The sequence below is a fragment of the Lingula anatina genome, chromosome 3 (genome assembly GCF_051362555.1).
Source record: "Lingula anatina isolate TDL-2025a chromosome 3, LinAna3.0, whole genome shotgun sequence".
NCBI classification, from domain to species: domain Eukaryota; kingdom Metazoa; phylum Brachiopoda; class Lingulata; order Lingulida; family Lingulidae; genus Lingula; species Lingula anatina.
This window is the reverse complement of record NC_141769.1, coordinates 7,366,857-7,385,108: the sequence shown is the minus strand read 5'-3', so window position 1 is coordinate 7,385,108 and position 18,252 is coordinate 7,366,857. Positions and strand designations below refer to the sequence as shown.

The following is an 18,252-nucleotide window of genomic DNA, read 5'->3' as shown; positions in this document are numbered from 1 at the left end:
AAAATGAACATTTTCAATTTCCATTTAGAACACTTCCACGTCTTAATAGTTAACACTGTAACAATCAACCATTATACAACACAAGATCTGAATCATTACTATCATAAACTAAAATTATGGATCAGAAAAGAAACATAAATGAATAACATGAAAAATATTAGATCTAATAAATGTAAACCATATCATTGGTTATCACTGGGTGTGACTTACATTTGTCTGATTCCTCCATCTGCACCTGGAACTTGGATGTTTCACTGTCATATTTCTCCACTAAAAGTTTGGTTTTCCGTGTGTCTGTAAGAAAACAGAAACCAATGATTACAGATACGGTTTGTGTGATTAAAATATGGCAAAGAAAATATGCGTTTCATACATTTTTCAATGATCTTAGATAATTTTGAAGTGATTATGATTAAATGATCACCACACTTCCTGTCAAAATATTCAAACCACCAAGTCTTTGTCAAAAAATATGGAAGATGGCTGCTCATTTGACTGTTGTTTCTGGTAACAACGGCATATTATAACAGTGCTTTGGGACCTCTGTCACAATGAAAACAATCCCAGAAAGGAGCTGCTTATGATTCAACACTTTTACAACCATTTCTTCCAAAATGTGGTAACACTAGAGAAAAGCAGAGGTTAACTTGGCCAAAGCAGTAAATACACTAAAGCCTGGGAAAACACTATAATCCTACAAATCCTTATTCTTTATCTTAAAACACAATCAATGTTATTATTACCACATTTTCCTGCCAAAGTACTAAATAATGCACTTCCCACAAACCCAATATACATGATAGCATGCTGTATATTGGGTTAGGGGGTAGCAGGGCATTATTTGCCATACATATGAAAGGACATTGTACATGTTTTTCACCCAAAACCCCTAATTTTGAATGGAATATGCTGATTTTGCCTCATTGATATCACCCTGTGTGTGTGTGTGTGTGTGTGTGTGTGTGTGTGTGTGTGTGCGTGCTTGTGCATATAACACATAACAAACTTTGCTACAGCAATGAAAATATATATCTCGCTAATGCTTATCCAGGTTATGATCAGAGAGAGTACCACTGTCCCATTAGTTTAGAAACACATTGGCTAAAAATAAGGTTAAAGATTCAACAAATACACGACTTTCATTAAATTCACTGTATTATTGAGTACATAACACTGCCAGTCATTGTTTTCCAATTCTCTCCTTCATTCAAATTGGGGGTGCTTTTTTCCGAGATTTCTAGAGAACGTGGCAGGAATGAAGATTTCATCAGTGCAAAAACGAATGAATCAAATGACTGCACACAGCAGGCATACAAAGGATGCTATAAAAAACCAAATCAATAAGAATTATGAGAGACATTTCCTTGATAAAAGCACCAAAACAGGAAGTTGTTGTAGACGGAATCTGCAATGTCTTTTACGGTTACCGTAATGACTCATATTTTTAAACACTAACCCTTTTCCCCAATTTTGTACTTTTTAAGGCCTAATTATCTTTAGATATTCACAAGAATGGACATTCTGACATAAAGTCAACTTACTATTTTAAGATGTTTTTTAATCTTGGGAATGATTTGATCAAATTATCTGAATAATTACCACACACACACACCTCAATAAAAATATGCTCTGCTGCACTGATATAAAGGCTGCACCTACACATCCTTTCAATGTCATTGGACTAAAAATTCCTATTTTACTTGGATTAGGCTACAGATTGCCTTGATAAAAACTGCTACATTCAATTTCCCGAGTTAATGAACTGGGACAATTAAATACGTCAATATGAGGCGTTTTAACGAGGAACCTGTCCCATTTCGATCTCCATGGTAAAAAGATGAGATTATTTCACATATAAAATCAAACTTCATTGAAAAATTCTGTTCTCATAAATTAATGCAAGAAGGAAATCATCAAAAGTGGACGAGCTTCCATCAATAAAAAAAAAAAAAAAAAAACAGACACAACAGAAAAAAACAGACTAATGTTTAGATATTCCACTGAAAGAGCAATCAGCTTATAATAATAGCTGCTTTGTGTTTCTTTCTTTGTATTCCCAAGACAGCTTTGTTTCCTGCTCGTCTTGCGTGCAGACGGATCCCATTTTCAGATAACTTAGTAATGAGTCTTAAATGGAAAATTAATGTGAACACCAGGTCTCTTTACAATCTAATCAACACTCAAGGGAATCCCTCCAGAAGACCTTCTGCTAATCAAAAGTATGCTGAATTGACTCTTAGAATGCAGTCGCCATGGAAAAAAAGGAAAAAAAAAACATTCAGAAAAAAACAATGTTAATCATGTGATGAAACATTTGATGACTTTTCCATTGGCAAGATTTATGCCCTTCGACAAAATCATATTTTCTCTCCCTCAGATGTACATTTTGTTGTCCCTGGAGATTTCTGTTCTTTTTCTTCATTTTTTATCTCAATCTTCTTTTTTGTCCTTCCCTCCATTGAGTTTTGCTTCATAAGCAATCAAATCTATTGTTGAGCCATGGATAAAATTTTCATTTATTGTCAAGGCAAACTAAGTTTAGAGTGTAATCAAAGAAAAACACAACTCATTTTGATAACACCAACACTGAAATGTATTTTCTATGACTGTATCCCCAGCAATAATGTTTTCACGATTGATTAAAAGGATAGTTCAATCTGACAGCACAAATAGAAAATCCAGGGAAGAATTTAATCAGCTATATTATATACTCAGTTACAATAAGTTTCTTCAAAACAAACTTAAAAAGACCCTAACATACTAGACAGAATACAACTCTGTTATCAGAAATGAAGGTGGGCCTTTCAAAAAAATCCAGAAAATACAAGCACCAAAAGGCACACAGCTCTATAATGGAGATCTGGGGCCCAGAAATACAATACACGAATATCTGGATTCCTTTCATCTCCTTTTGTAGCTGTTGTTTTAAAGAAACTATAACAGAAAATGGAAATTATTTCATTAATTTTATGTATTTATCACAAATTAAGCAAAAAATTCCATCTTGTGTGGCTTAAACAAATGCTACAATCAGCAAGTAATCTATCTGTGCTTCCTAGTTTTAATAATAAGTCTGTCATCAGATATCTTAACTTTTTATCTGAATTTCACAAAATCCTGCACCAATAAACAGGTAACCATTAAGTAAGAAACATTTTCCTTTTTCACATTTCATTTATTTTTAATCTGAAAACAAACTTTCCTTTGCAACAGCAAACAAGCACTTTTTACTTAGAGGGCAGCATAAATCTCAGGTTTTTAGGAATTTTTTTCTGCATAACACTTGCATCTACATGCTTTCTTCTCATCTATAATATATGACAGGAAATCTTGGCCAGTATTTGCATTACAAACATTCTATGCCTGGTTTGATGGATGTTAGTGGTTTCCCATTCTGGCAAGGATATATGGTAATTATTTAACATTTTCAACACCTTTTTTGTGATTATTTTTCTTTTTTAATTTCTAGTATTTTCAGACACTCAAAACAATGTCATATCAAGTCAACAAACTTTTCAAAACGTATGAATCAGTATTTTTAAGTATTACTACTTTGGCGGGAAAATAATAAATTCATGCTATTCGAATCTGATGAGTAATTACCATATATGTAACAGACATACCAGATCATGTTTCCTAGAGCTGTATTTGTAGCTTTACCTATAAAGGTACAAATTAAAATTTTTTTTCTATTTTTTTTCTTTTTTTACTTCACATTTTGTTTTATTCATTGTGCTTATAAATAGATAAGGAAACAAAGGCTGCATTCACATCATAAGATCCGCGGACTAACTAGAATCGGTTTTAATTAAGCTACAACTGCTAGGCCCCTGCAGGGGAAGTGCCTGTAGAAGACAGGAAGATCATCAGAGGGCATTGCTTTAAAGTGGGGTCAGCCATATCTAATCCACGGACTTTTTAGACTTAACAATGCATTCAGAACAGCAGACTAATAGATCTGAGGATCAAATATGATGACCAACTAAATAGCTTGCCACTTAATTTCAGATTAGACACTGAATACATTCCCCACGGGAAATATGTGACGAGCATTCAAGTGGGTCGGCCATATTTGACCTACGGATCTGTTAGATCACTGATCTGAATGCGCTCTAAGTTTGTTGGGAACAATTTCCAATATATTTCCAGATATTTGATGCAGATCGAAGGGGTGAAATTTATCAGTTATCTGTTGAATACATGACAAAGAACTATCCTCATTATTTTTTCTAAGGCCAGTTTTGATTCATGTCATGACGTTTTGAAAATGCTCAAAAGCTGTAAATCTAGTGGCTATATATCTAGACAAACTACTACAAAACAGTACAGTAAGCTAAAGAAAAGATAGGTAATTATTGTGGAATCATCACCAAAAAACCTGTTTTGACCCAAATGTAAGCAGAAAAAAACATACAACTTTGGCCATGCCCAATAATTACCATACAGCTTGGTAACCAAAAGGGAATATTTTCACCAGTATTGGAGATGTTTCACCATAAAATGCGCTTCAGAGAGATTTTATTTCTTTTCAGTGTAAACTTGATGTGGCCCAGATGGGAAAGTTCTTTTATAATTCTATTTCAAACAGACTAACAACATTCACTTCCTACATTTTATAGTTTCGTCCACCACAGACAGAGAGCATCAAATCCCAAAACAACAACACTGCTATAAACGGATCTTCCATTTGACTTACATACAGATAAAATAACATTTATAAGCTTCAAATAGTTTCATACAGCGAATATGATGTCAGGATAAAAATGATAACTTGGTTCCAATTCACATGTCCAAAATTTAGAATTCTATATAATTCAAGGGTTTTGCAGATAGCTGCAACCCCTAACAAACTATAGTGGAAAACTTATAGGCTGCGATTCCAATTTTAAATGCTACATACACAGTTGAAAAGTTTTAATTACATTCCACATAATAATAATAATCTATGACCTTTCTTACCTAATTATAATAACATCCCATGATGCAACAGAATTGTGATGGATGACAGACATGAGCCTAGGTTTAAAAAAAGAAAAAAAAACTCTGAACATTTATCATGGTACCCAACACCTAACCAGCCGGGGTCTGGGGGCTGCCCATCAGAACTGAATTTAAAAATGCAGAATTCCACGTTTTTGCAGAAAAAGCAGCTTAGGTATTGTCTGACCTAGTAAATTTTTAATATCACTCCCTAGTGATTGTTTTACTAAAGTCATTGAATACTTTGCCAAAAACACTTTTGAAAATTTAAAAGGGGTATGAGGGAGAAGGCTGTATTCAAACCATCCAAATTACAATGTGCAACATCAACATTCAAATAAAGAGGGCACTGAGAACGGCAAGTACTTTGGTACATGATAAAACAATCAATTTCAAACTGATTGCAATCAAGGTTACGCCCATACTCCACTGCACCTGCCTCTTGACCATGGATATTTTGGTTACAATTATAATAGGGAGCTGAGATATATTTCACATTATTTTCCTCAATTTACTTCCCCAGTGGTAGTAAATAATAAATGGGGGGGGGGGGGTAAACATTCATGTAGCTTGAAAAGTCATGCACACAAATTTGCTTGGGGACAGATGCATCACAATGGGACCGGATCATGCACGCCCAGAATAGGAAGCTGAGTGAATGTAGCCAAGTTTGCTAGCTATAGACACAGACAGTTGTCTGATAGCATCTCAAATCTGTACAAGTCCAAAAGAAGCTTGGTTCAATGAATATTTGCACAGCTAACAACATAACCCTTTTATCTTAAATGTCAATGATTCTGGACATGGAAACCTATTATATTTTTTTCTCCAATCCCGCTGCACTTCTGCCTTCAGAGATTGGCACAGGACACAGGTTTTAAGTAGACTTACAAGTATTAAAGCATAAGACTCGTGTTAAGGAGACCATTAAACTGAATGGCAGGCCAGTCAGCTAAGGTGAAGTAGTATACTTGGGTTGTTCTAGGTAACTTAGTGTGAATTCATTATTAACATTATTATTAATTTCTCCAAGTAAATTTTACTGTACGCATCAGTGAATTCAAACAAATGCCAAATGGCCTACAAACTATTATGCTATGCTAGCTATATGAGGCAGGGAAGGAGAGATTGACAATTCAGGAATAGATTCTAACTGATAAAATTATCATCAAGGCATCATATAACCCTAAACTCAAGTGCAAAATGCAAACACACACACACACACACACACACACACACACACACACACACACACACAGGCACGCACACACCACAAACACATGTACAGGCACCCATACACACACACGCACACCACACACATAGGCACGTGTACACACACAACTCAATTACTGATAATCTAATGTCTTGCAAAAGACAGCAATTTTTTTCTTTCTTGCTAAATTAGGTGTCAAGGCACCTAAGCCCTCTCATAAATGAGATTCATCCTTATACTCGCAGTCCTTTCTAATTACTAAGAAAGAGTACATTGGGCTGATTGGATATGTCACGCCATCATCTCATGAATGCAAATGGAAGGTTTCTGATTATAATATTCCTAGAAAATGTACCCTTTCCCCTCTTTCTTTTAAACCTCCTTCTTCTCCTCCCTCACTCTCTCTCTCTCTCTCTCTCTCTCTCTCTCTTGCACAGTGACACACATTCATTCCATCACACAAAAGAAAACCAAGATTTTGACAACATTTATGGACTGCACTACCATAATAACAACATGAGAGCATTTTTTTTACATTCAAAACAAACGAAAATTATTCTGCTAGAGCAAAATTAATAAGTTGTATCCACTGTCCTGTGCTTTGAGTTATCTTAACTGGACACTTGTGGAAATTCCAGTCAGCAAAACAAAACTCTTGACTTTTCAAGCACCATATTCAGGCCTAACCAACTACCAGACTCGGCACATAAGGATCCTGAATTAACCGGTATATCGGACCACACTACCCGTTTTCAAAGTGTGTGTCAGTTCGCATTTCGGAGTATCATACCCCAGAACAAATTTTGTAGCACGACTGCGGGCTCATCCACGCTCGACTGAACAACCTGAAACTGTACTCTTACTTTAGAGTACTCTATTTTATTGTCTCTATGGGGGTATATGGGGACTTTACGACATTTGGTTTGAATGTTTTAACCACTTTTGATAGGGCTTTTTTGCATTGTATTAGATTAATGTGGCAGTCTAAGGTTCATCTAGGTGGCTTTCAAATTCATGCACCCGGTTTTAAAATCATATAGCGATTTTATGACAATCGTTCACTATCCAATCAAGGTGACAGCCGAGCGTGGGCTCATCCTGTCGGTGTTCTGGCTGATACTCTGAAATGCGATCTGACACACACCTTGAAAACGGGTAGTGTGGTCCGATATACCGGTTAATTCAGGATCCTTAGGTGCCGAGTCTGGTAGTTGGGTAGGCCTGATATTGTAACTGCAACTGGAGGTGGAGGGGGGGGGGGGGGGGGAGAGATTAAAAGTCAGAATATTTCTTTGTTACTATAAAGGGCTTACATGAATGAGCCTTCAGAGATGGCAATGTTTTGCAAGGATTGATACAAAGTTTGATATTAAACATAAAAAGCAACAACTTTTAAACTCTTATCGACACTATTGCTTTATTTCCAATCCTGCCACAGGACTTCTACATCTTAGGCTTCGTTCACATGCAATGTCTATTTTCTATTTTCTATTTTCTATTTTCGGTATGTCTTATGATCACGGTCTGTGCACTGAATATCCCGCGGCGTAATTACTGGCAGCGCGAGCCAGTTACTATAAGTTACTATAAGTAACTGGCTCGCGCTGCCAGTAATTACGCGGCGGGATATTCAGTGCACAGACCGTGATCATAAGACATACCGAAAATAGAAAATAGAAAATAGACATTGCATGTGAACGAAGCCTTAATATCTACCAATGATTGAGGTGATGTTTTCTTTACTACTGTGTTGTTATTGGACAAGATTCTTCACTGGTTGTGATGACATGTTCAGGATAGACAGACAATCAAAAGGAAAAGAAGTTATTATGATTTAAATTTAACATGGGTTACCTATTGTTTTTTATATTGATTTTTGTATTATTTTTCTCCCTTGGCAGTGGTTGGTACTCTAGTTTCTCCTTCATTCACTTGCATAAATATTTCAATGCCAGTGTTTTTAGCATGGACTAATAACTGTTCGAGTTGAAAAGAAACTGAACTTTCTCTTGTTCTTCAGCCAAAAAGACAATTGCCAGTAAATAATAAGTTTACTGCATATAGGGGGATACATGAGCCTTGGCATGACAAATATCAAGAAAAAACATCATATTATGAGCTCAATCAGCAACATTATGAGGCTAAGACCTTTTCATGTTTTCATAGACTGTTGCAATTTTCTGTATGTTTCATTGGATTGCCTTCTAAAGGTCATGTGCTGTATGCAGACATCTTCAAGTACGAGAAAACCCCACACCCTTGAAATAACATCCTCAAAGAGCCACCCAGAATTATGCTGTAAATGTAACCCTGTGTCTTAAGTTTTCTTCAGTGGCTACATTAATCTATTGGGCTAAACTTGTCCCAAAACTTTCCACATATCTGTTAGTGATTAGATAAAGTGTGGAGGGGAGGGGGGGGGGGGGGGCGCCTGATTTATCAAGAAACCAACAAAACTCTGTTGAAATCTTGACAATATGTGCTCATCATTTTAGTTGAAAGGTACTCCTGCAACACTACACCAGATCCAGACACGATTTCGGGTTACAAAAAAAGAGAAAAAATGGCTCAGTGGCATTAAGACAGGGTTCAAGCTTCTAATTAAGGCCCCTTTTAGCTCTGAATAAAATCGTGCAACCCCCTCCCTGCGCCATCTTTCTTACTTATCAAAGCAAATTTTTTTCTTGCATTAAAAAATCCTTTTAGGGCCATCTCCATTTTCCAATGCAATGAAACATTATTGTGTTCCAAATCTTTGAAAATGAATGGCCTCTTTTTCAGTAGTAATCACTACATGGGAAGGAGCATTATAAACCAGGTTGAAAGTGAGGCTGACATATTCATTCTCATTTGAGACACACAGAGAAATTACCAATATTTGCAATTGTTAAGTTTCCAAGCCCTGAAAATGAAAAGCTGTGCTGCATTCAACATAAACCAAAATTAATAGTCAATTACTTCCACTGCCACAGAGGGCTTATAGATATAATGTTACTCGGTGTTAATCATTTTTGTATAATGAACACTTTCATGTTCATAATGTACACTGTCACTGGAAGCCTCTGGTGTATAAACTTCAATAAACTTAACAGTACTGTAATATGGGTGTCACATATTTAGTTCCTTCTCAAAAATACTTGAAGCAATGTAATCAATTTTTCAGAGAAACCACTGTTAATTTGCTGGTACAATGTTTATACTGTTACACTTCAGGTCTGTCACACTGTTTGAACTACAGTTAAAATATTTATTTATATATATATGTATGGTGGATTTTTAAACACATATAAAAAGTAGACTTGTTGAATTTAGTAAGGGATCATAGTGAATGATTGCATGGATGGATGAAAGTACATGGTGGTTGACCATGTGGGTAAGGGTGGGTAGCTGGGTGAAAGCATATGGGAGGTTAGATATATGGGTGGTTGACCATGTGGGTAAGGGTGGGTAGATGGGTGAAAGCATATGGGAGGTTAGATATATGGGTGGTTGAAAATGTGGGTAAGGGTGGGTAGCTGGATGAAAGCAAATAGGTGGTTGGGTACTAGTATATGGGTGGTTGACCATGTGGGTAAGGGTGGGTAGCTGGATGAAAGCAAATGGGTGGTTGGGTATTTGGATGGTTCATCTGGTTGACAGTGGGTAGACGGGTGAAAGCATATAGGAGGTTCGGTATTTGGGTGGTTGATCGGGTTAACATCTGGTATAGATGGTTGAAAGCACATGGGAGGTTGGTTATTTGGGTGGTTGACCACATGGGTGAGATGATGGGTGAAAGCAAATGGTTGAGTGTGTAGGTGAGAGGGGGTACGTGGGTAAGAACCCATGGACAGTTGGGACAAAATATGAGCCTGTGGATAGTTAGGTACTAGTACACAGGTAAAAGAGGAAAAAGAGAGTGAAAACTTTTTTCTTTTTTGTCAAGTCTCCCTTGAACTATGCAAAAAAAACCCCAGCAAACGAGGTACCCCATTATCCCTTTCAGTTCACTTTAAAAGCAAGATGAATATCTTCTCTTCAGATTGTCAAACACAAATACATGATGACATCCCACCTTTTTAACCCAAGTATTATAGGTTCCGTTATTGTATTTTATCTCCTAAATTCCAGATTCCCCAAGCTTTGGAGTTCAATCCCCTGACACCATAAGTAATGTTAACCCCTATTAAATTGGGATGTAGGAATAATCTAATGCAACTGGAAAAATACCTGTGAGGAAAATGCTATAACAGCCTCATGACTTCATGAGTAAGGTCGCCCTTTCTATCAGGCTATGGCAGCCTTATTTTGTGAGAAATATCTTAGCAAACTGAGGGAAATTGGTTTCTCAACATAGAGATCCAATCAAAAAACACACTTACCTTTATTAAATAGTGGTGAGCTTATGAGGAGCTTATCATAATAAGACAAATTAGTTTAACATCATGGTGGCAATGGGTGGGACAACATGGAGATTAGATTGGCTTCTACAGTCAGCTTATCATAATAAGAGAAATTAGTTTAACATCAGTGGGTGGGACAATAGGGAGATTAGACTGGATCCCTATGATAAGCAAACCTTAATCAATTTTCTAAAATAACGAGTACAAAGCTTAGATGTCACAAGTCACAAGTGAAGCGCATCTTCAGATGCACTTCAGTGACAAAAAAGGTCACTTTCTGGGATGCTATTACTTCTTCCCCATGAATCTTGACTTTCAATACGGCCAGTTTTTAGAGGTTGATTATACAGTGCTATATTGTAAGTGTTGTATCTCAGCTAAAATTTGACTTCTGTCAAGTGATCCATATTGCCATCAACTTGGAGACCTACTGTAAAGAGCTATAGCTTTTAAGAGTTCAAGGTTATCACACATGATAATATTTAGAAGAAAGAGTCTTCCAATTTAATTATAAAAAAGATTGATTTTTGTATTTCAAATAGAAAAATGACTGAATAAGAGCCATTTTCATTAATAAAGCATAATTGGCTTTTTCTCATTCAGCACTTGTAAGGACACAAAAAATATTTCTTAGTAGTATTGATTTTGCTGAAATGGGAGACCAAAAGGCTGCTGTTACTTCAATAACATAATTTTACCAAGAAAAATCAAATGATCTGAAAGAAAGACTAAGACAGTGATACATAACACAGGGCTTTGCATTGTTAAAAACCAATTTGTAAATGACACAAGACCAACATGATAATGTATGCAGAACTCCTGTCTGATCCAATAAACACACACATACACACACACACAAACACAGACACAAAGGTATTTCAACTGCAGCATATTAGCCATTTTTAGCACATACTAGACAGATATTAGTAAAGACAAAAGTCAAGTATTGAGAAGGAACAGAAATCAGTTTTCTCTCTCAATATTTATACTCGTAATCACATATTAAGTGGAGGACCAAGTAAGTAGTGTGCTCTCTATAGATTAAGGATTCATTCACATACAACCTACACTATCATACAAGCTACAACAGGACTCTTGCTGAATGCAATCAGATTAACAATAAAACACGTTTTTTCCTGGCACTGAGTAGAATACAGAAAAATTGTTGATTATATGAGTACATTGGAAACAAGCTTAAGGGAGACGGGGTACTATGTTAATCTGATTGTATTCAGTGATAGTCCCCATAGAGTAAGAGTGCATTCCCAGAGATTTAGATTTAGATCGACCTAACTCCCTGAGAGTTCACGCTAAATTGCAGTCTGCCGAGCGCACACCATAGTTAATTACCCCCTTACAGCTTTTAGTAGGCGGGACAGACATTTAAGCCTGTTAAGCTGACACCAATCTAGTGAGACTCCCCAGGGAGGATAGATCGATCTAAATATCTATGGGAATGGGGTCTTAGTGTGCAGTCAATAATACGATAGATTCATTGTGAACATATCCTAACAGTCTACTACATGTATTTGGTTACACTATATTTATAGATTAACACACCCACTGTCTTTTTTACTATACAGACATTCTAAAAATATAGCATACACACACTGCTACTAAGTGGAAAGCAGTTATGATCAGCAGGGTGCAGGATCTTGGAAATGTGGTTTTCATGTACAGTATAGACAGGAAATAGCATAATCCTTCTCTCTCTATCTTTCTCTCCATAACTCTCACTCTTTTTCTCTCTCTCTCTTTCATGCATCCATGCACACACACACATTTTAACATGAACGTTCACAGGCAAACACGCAATTTGACAAAGGCATGCCTACAAAAACTCTCACAAAGACAGACACATGCAGTGTTTGGTGGGTAAGGGGTCCTACCCCAAAGGAAATTTTGTAAAAAATAAAAATAATAAATAGTGCATTTGGGTGACATCAGAACACAGGAGAAATCAGATTTATTTCATATCAAATATGACCATCTTTTTTCTGAATGACCCAATGGCACAAGAACCACATACAACTGATTTTGAAAAATACTGTTTTATAGAATATTAGCATTAGAGTACACTGCAAAGTTTACATTCTCACTGGCGAAACAAATAAAACTATTCTTCATATTTCCATACCCACACATTGGCCATACCCCCAACAAGGCAAGTATGTAGCAAACAAAGCATATATGTAAGTCATTTGTCCAGATGTTCCAAGTGAAACAGAAAAAGTGAAGCCCTTCTTTCATTATGTTTACTGGAAATAAGGTCTCCTTTTCCAATATTTAAACATTCCTATGTCAAGAAAATTGTAGGCTTGTGGGCAGGCAGGCAAATGGGTCTCTGTTATTTGTGAATAACTGGATACAGATACACACGCACACACACACACACACACACACACACACACACCTTCATAGAAAATGGTTGGAAGGTCTCCCCAGCAGAGCTATTTATCATCCCAGAGAGGCAATGAAGCTTAGACCATCAGTGATAATTAATGTATCAGACATAGTATTGATTGCAGCCAGTTCCTTCATCTTGAATTGATATCCCAGGCTTGTTATTCCAACAGTACTCTAAGATTTGCATACCTATCTCCCATTAATGTACCTGAAACTATACAATGAGGAGCACCTACTCAGTGGCAAAGGTACATGTATATACTGATCCAAGATCATAAACAAGTTATAGTCTCAGAGAAGAATTTCATCAGCTGTGTTATGTTATAAGAATGAAGTAATTTTTCTTCAGTCAACAGCTTAATATTGAAATAGCCTCATTCCCTGATGAAAATGTCCTGCTAGACATCGAAATATTGGAGGTAAACACCATTTCAATATTAAGATGTTTACTTTAAAAAATTACTTCATTTTTTTAAGGTACAGTCTGTACTGAAAGTGAAGAGGGACCCAACTAGCGACAAGTATTGTTTGTGTCTGTTCATCACGGGGTAAAAAAAGGGCGGGTGAAAACATGTCACAATGTCTTTAATGACTTAATTAATGACGTTAATAAGTTCATAACCCCATCAATCTTATTTAAAATGTTGATACCTATACTAATTGGAAGTAGATACTAGTACATACTGTGGTCATTCTGAAAGGCTTTCACGCTGCACTAATTACCTTTAAGCTGCCAATTATTGAGAAATCATTATCAATAAATCTGAAAATCCTACTTTCATGATATTCCACACATAAGATTTTCCAGAATCCTGCACCACTCCATGCAAAACTGGCTTTATCAAAAGGTTTCAACCCATTTCATTGAAATACCTTTTTCAATTTTATTTAAGTTTTACAAAGTGATATGTTTTCAGCCTACTTACATTGAATTTGATTGAGTACTAATATGCATTTATGGATTTAATTTTTTTTTTTCATCACATTTACCCTGAGTTTCTGGGGGTCTGATGTCTAATTAAAGCTCATATTTACCTAACAGGATGACTGTGCTATTTCCATGGTAATGGAAATTGCTTGCTGGGAAGAGGCAAGTTACCACAAGTGCTCTGAAACGCCACAGGGCAGTGAATCAAATAAGATATGGGAGTTAGGGAGACAAAGCCCCCAAATATGGAAATTCAAACCCCAAAAGTAAGGCAACAAATTTTTTGGCTCGTTTTTTTCTAATGGTCTGTCTACTTCAAAGTTCTTCTGTACTTATGGGAAAATATATTTTTCCTCAATGATTGGAAAAGGTTTGACTAATGACCATAAATCAAGTACAGGAAAGTAAAATATGACTTCTGATGGAAATAAATTATATTGTTGAATCTTATTACATGATCCCCTACCGCTATCCAAAACATCAAATCTCATTATAGAGAATGAGAAATGGAGAAATAAATAAGACTTCCTTATAAATGAAAATGTTTTTTTAAGAACAACCCCACAAATTGATTTAGAGTTTTAAATCTGATGGACTAATTAAGATGAAACATCCAATTAAGCCCTTTAAACTGGCTATCTTAAGAATGGATAAGTCATACGACCGACAGCTTTACTCATCTGCTTACCTCAAGAATCTCTTTGACAGCCTTCCTAATGAATGAACGATAAAAATAACCAAAAAAGTACAGCAGGCAAAAGATAATCACTTCAATATTGCATTTTGCCAATCCCTAACATAAATGTACAGTTTTAAAAAATCAAATATGAACTATTCCTTCCTTGTATTTTTTTTAAATTTGGACACAAGTGACAGAATGATGCGCTGTTATTTTTACTTTAATTATAAATGCAATGCCATACTTTTTACCTGACACACTTTTCGCAATTATTCAGTCTAATTCACACAAAAACTGATGGATAAACTAGAATTAAGGTTTCCTTTCCCAATATTTAAACATCTGCACCTGTAAAGCTTCCAATGTCTTATGGCAATAAGGATTCTTGATTTCAGACAGAAGCTAGCTTTCACATTCATTAACTAAAGCATCTCATTTAACATGGTCCAGGTGACACATTTGTTTAAAATGGTGAGCACTTCAACTTTGCAGACCTATCCTTACAATTTTTTCTTATCCGGGTATTTCTTTGTTTAGTGACATTTAAAAATGCAATTCAGGTAAAGCTTATCAATAACATCGGCACGACTCTTTTTCAGGGTAGACAAAATCAGCAAAACAAAATGCTCCCTGCTAATTCTTCATCGCCGAGTCCCTCTAGCACTCTCCCTATTCTGGCAAATTATCCAACAAATCTAATCACAATTCATCAGCGCATTGAAAGTGTAATTAAAAACATACCCCAAGTTAATATATTATCCTTCAGAAATGAAATGTATGTAATTACAACCCAACTCTCTTGGTATTATTGGGACCAGCATGTTTTTAAGCACATTATTTGAAGCTGTTATTAAATCAAAATACAATATTCTAATTATAATTAAAGTCTTGATGAGAAATTGAATAAATTGGAAGTAATTGTGTACTACAAAAAACATAAAATATCACATCCACAAGTCTATTTATATATCCTCTCTCTCTCTCTCCCCCCCCCCCCCCCCCCCCCCCCCCGCAAGACAATGCAGTAGATACTACAGCGCAGTAGACTACTGCAATCATACTGCAAACCGCAGTAGACTACTACAATCATACTGCAAACATGCTTCAAATCTGCTTCGATTTGGGAGCTAATTAGCATATTTGAGACATGCTGCTATCATGCTGCTAATCTACTACATTATTGCTCCTCTCTGTACAAACCTATGTACTTTTTAGAGTAGAATTGCAGTAGGATATGCTGCATTTCTACTGCAAATATGCTCCACACCACTTCTGCGTTAATGCTTTTTTGCTACTTCGATACTGCTGCATTTTCGTGCGGGTCTCACACACACACACACACACACACACACACACCTCCAACAAACTTATCAAAAATTACACTATTGTGGACAATGAGAGCACAAGACTCAAACACTGTGCATTAACAAACATACATGTCGCATATAAATGTAAATTCCGCCATATTTGGGTCTGTTTTTTTTTTTCTAATTCTCTACTTGGTCACGGTACGAGTGAGATGTAGCCCCCACCACCAAGGCGTATGTGACATCTATGCATGCTTCACAATCATGTTAATCAGGTACACCTTGTCGCCTGGTGGATATATATATCTAAATTACATCTTGGCAGTTGTCTACATATTTGAGCTTGTGCAAATCAGAGTCCATGGGCTAAAATTAGCATAATAATAATAATAACAATAATAATAATAATAATAATAATAATAATAATAATCCCTATTTGGCTTGGATAAAATAAAGTGTAAAATGTCTTTCTGTCTTTGTCTTTGATCTTGTTCAATACTTAGTTTGACAATAAATTGTGCAGCTATTTGCAGATTTTCTTCCTAAGAGTGAGCCCACTATGGCGTCTACAGTTTTTACCAGCTGGCCAAGCAAAATCACTCCCAAATTGTTGAAAAATATTGCAAACTACTCGATCACAGTATTTTGTTTTGCAATTAACAATTAACTCTGTTTAAAATGTGTTCTCTTACAAACAGACAACTAATTAAACTGTGAATTCCAGTGCTATATCTGGATGAAATTAAACAGGACTGCTTTTGGAAGATTGCCAAGATTTGCAAATTCATTAAGCCAGTCATTTTATTAGAGTATTATAGGTTTTATTTGAACTTTATTGCTTTTCTATCTATTCAATTGCCAGACAAGACAGGTCTTATCCCATCGAAACACATGCCATCAAATTCGCACAGTTCAATGCAGATTTTATACTGCTATCTTTAGAATTTCCATATCTACAGGATGAAAGTGGTACTGTTAGATAACACCTTAATTAGCTACAAAAGGTCATCCCCAATGCACCTCTCTCAGGGAAAATGGAACTTCCGATTTATCTTCCATCCCTAGTCTTATCATTAATATCCTTCTCCAGGCACAGGAGCATAATAAAGAGAGATTAACCCTGAACGTCCTTTATTAAAGGGCACTGAGTGTAAAAATTACCTCTATGAGACAACATTTTCAAATAAAAAAATTTTTGTCTTCGAATCATCAAAAAAAAAAAAAAAATCTTCAATTCACTGGATTAGACTTGTTTAACTTTATGATGTAGCTTTTTTCATTTTTAAATCTCCTATCGTTTTTGTCCTCTTATCGCCTCTGAACTTACGCAGAGTTTGACTCAAGTTTAAACTTTGTGTGTGTTTGGTTGCACTTTTTTTTAAATTATTCCTAATTTTTTCACCTATTCTGGCCTAGATATTTCCAGTTTCTCACACTCTCGTGTTTCAAAATGACAAAAAAGGGCAATGAACCCAAAGCCAGCAGTCAAGTCTCAACTTTCAACTGACTGCAATTGAGACATTGGGTGCTACGCATGCATTATGGATGTTGTTCGCATAAGATGACAACACTGATAAGCAGAAAAATAGGATCAAATGTTCCAAGATGGAGATAAACATGAGGATGCCTCCCTTTGTCTCATTTTTCTACATTATCATAAACAAGTATCAGTTTGGAAATATAATGAGCGAACAATGATTTTAATCTCTGAGTCTTAAAACAACCATCTGCTGTCATTTTCAAAATCAAATATTGAAATATTCCCCCAAGTACGACACGTCTAAGAGAGAAAAAAATCCATTCAATAATTATTTCTGACCACTTGACTGCAGTTCATATCACTGATGTATAGTTCATTTCAGAAATTGTTTATAATCATTTCTATGAAAGCATATGTGTTTGGCCACTTAAAATGTTGTTTTTATCAATTAATCTTTTTTTTTAATGTATGTTAACTCATGAAAAAATTGTCCATTTCTCCAATTCTAATAATATCAGGTTTTAGTTAATAAATAGTAAAATGTATTTTTATACCAGTATCTTAAAAGATTGCACATTTTGTTTTTGTTTCCTTTCCTTAAAGAGGGCTTCCCACCTGCAAAAACATCTGTTTTTGTTTGTTTGCTTGTCTGTTTTTTTCTTTTTTAAGTCAAAAAAAGTCAAACTCTTAACTCTGTTGAACTTCATCACTTCAGCCTCTGATTTCATTCCTGGAACCTCATTAAGAGAAAACCTCTGCTATCCTATCATTGATCACAAAACACTGCACACACTTAAGAGTCGGCCACTGAAGATGAAAACCCTTGATACAAAAATCAATGGGCATTAAGTCAGCCTTCATCTTGTTTCTTAAACAC

The 18,252-nt window shown here is 35.7% G+C and overlaps 1 protein-coding gene across 3 annotated transcripts in view; it reads right to left on the bottom strand.

Annotated features, from left to right (window-relative positions):
* The window catches only part of LOC106170328 (adenylate cyclase type 9-like), a 37,767-nt gene that overhangs the window by 5,377 nt on the left and 14,138 nt on the right, over positions 1-18,252 (bottom strand). For all 3 annotated transcript variants that reach the window (XM_087008432.1, XM_087008431.1, XM_087008433.1), the window contains exon 3: positions 211-294. In XM_087008432.1, coding sequence (XP_086864558.1) covers positions 211-294 — 84 coding nt within the window. The remainder of the gene's footprint in view (positions 1-210; positions 295-18,252) is intronic.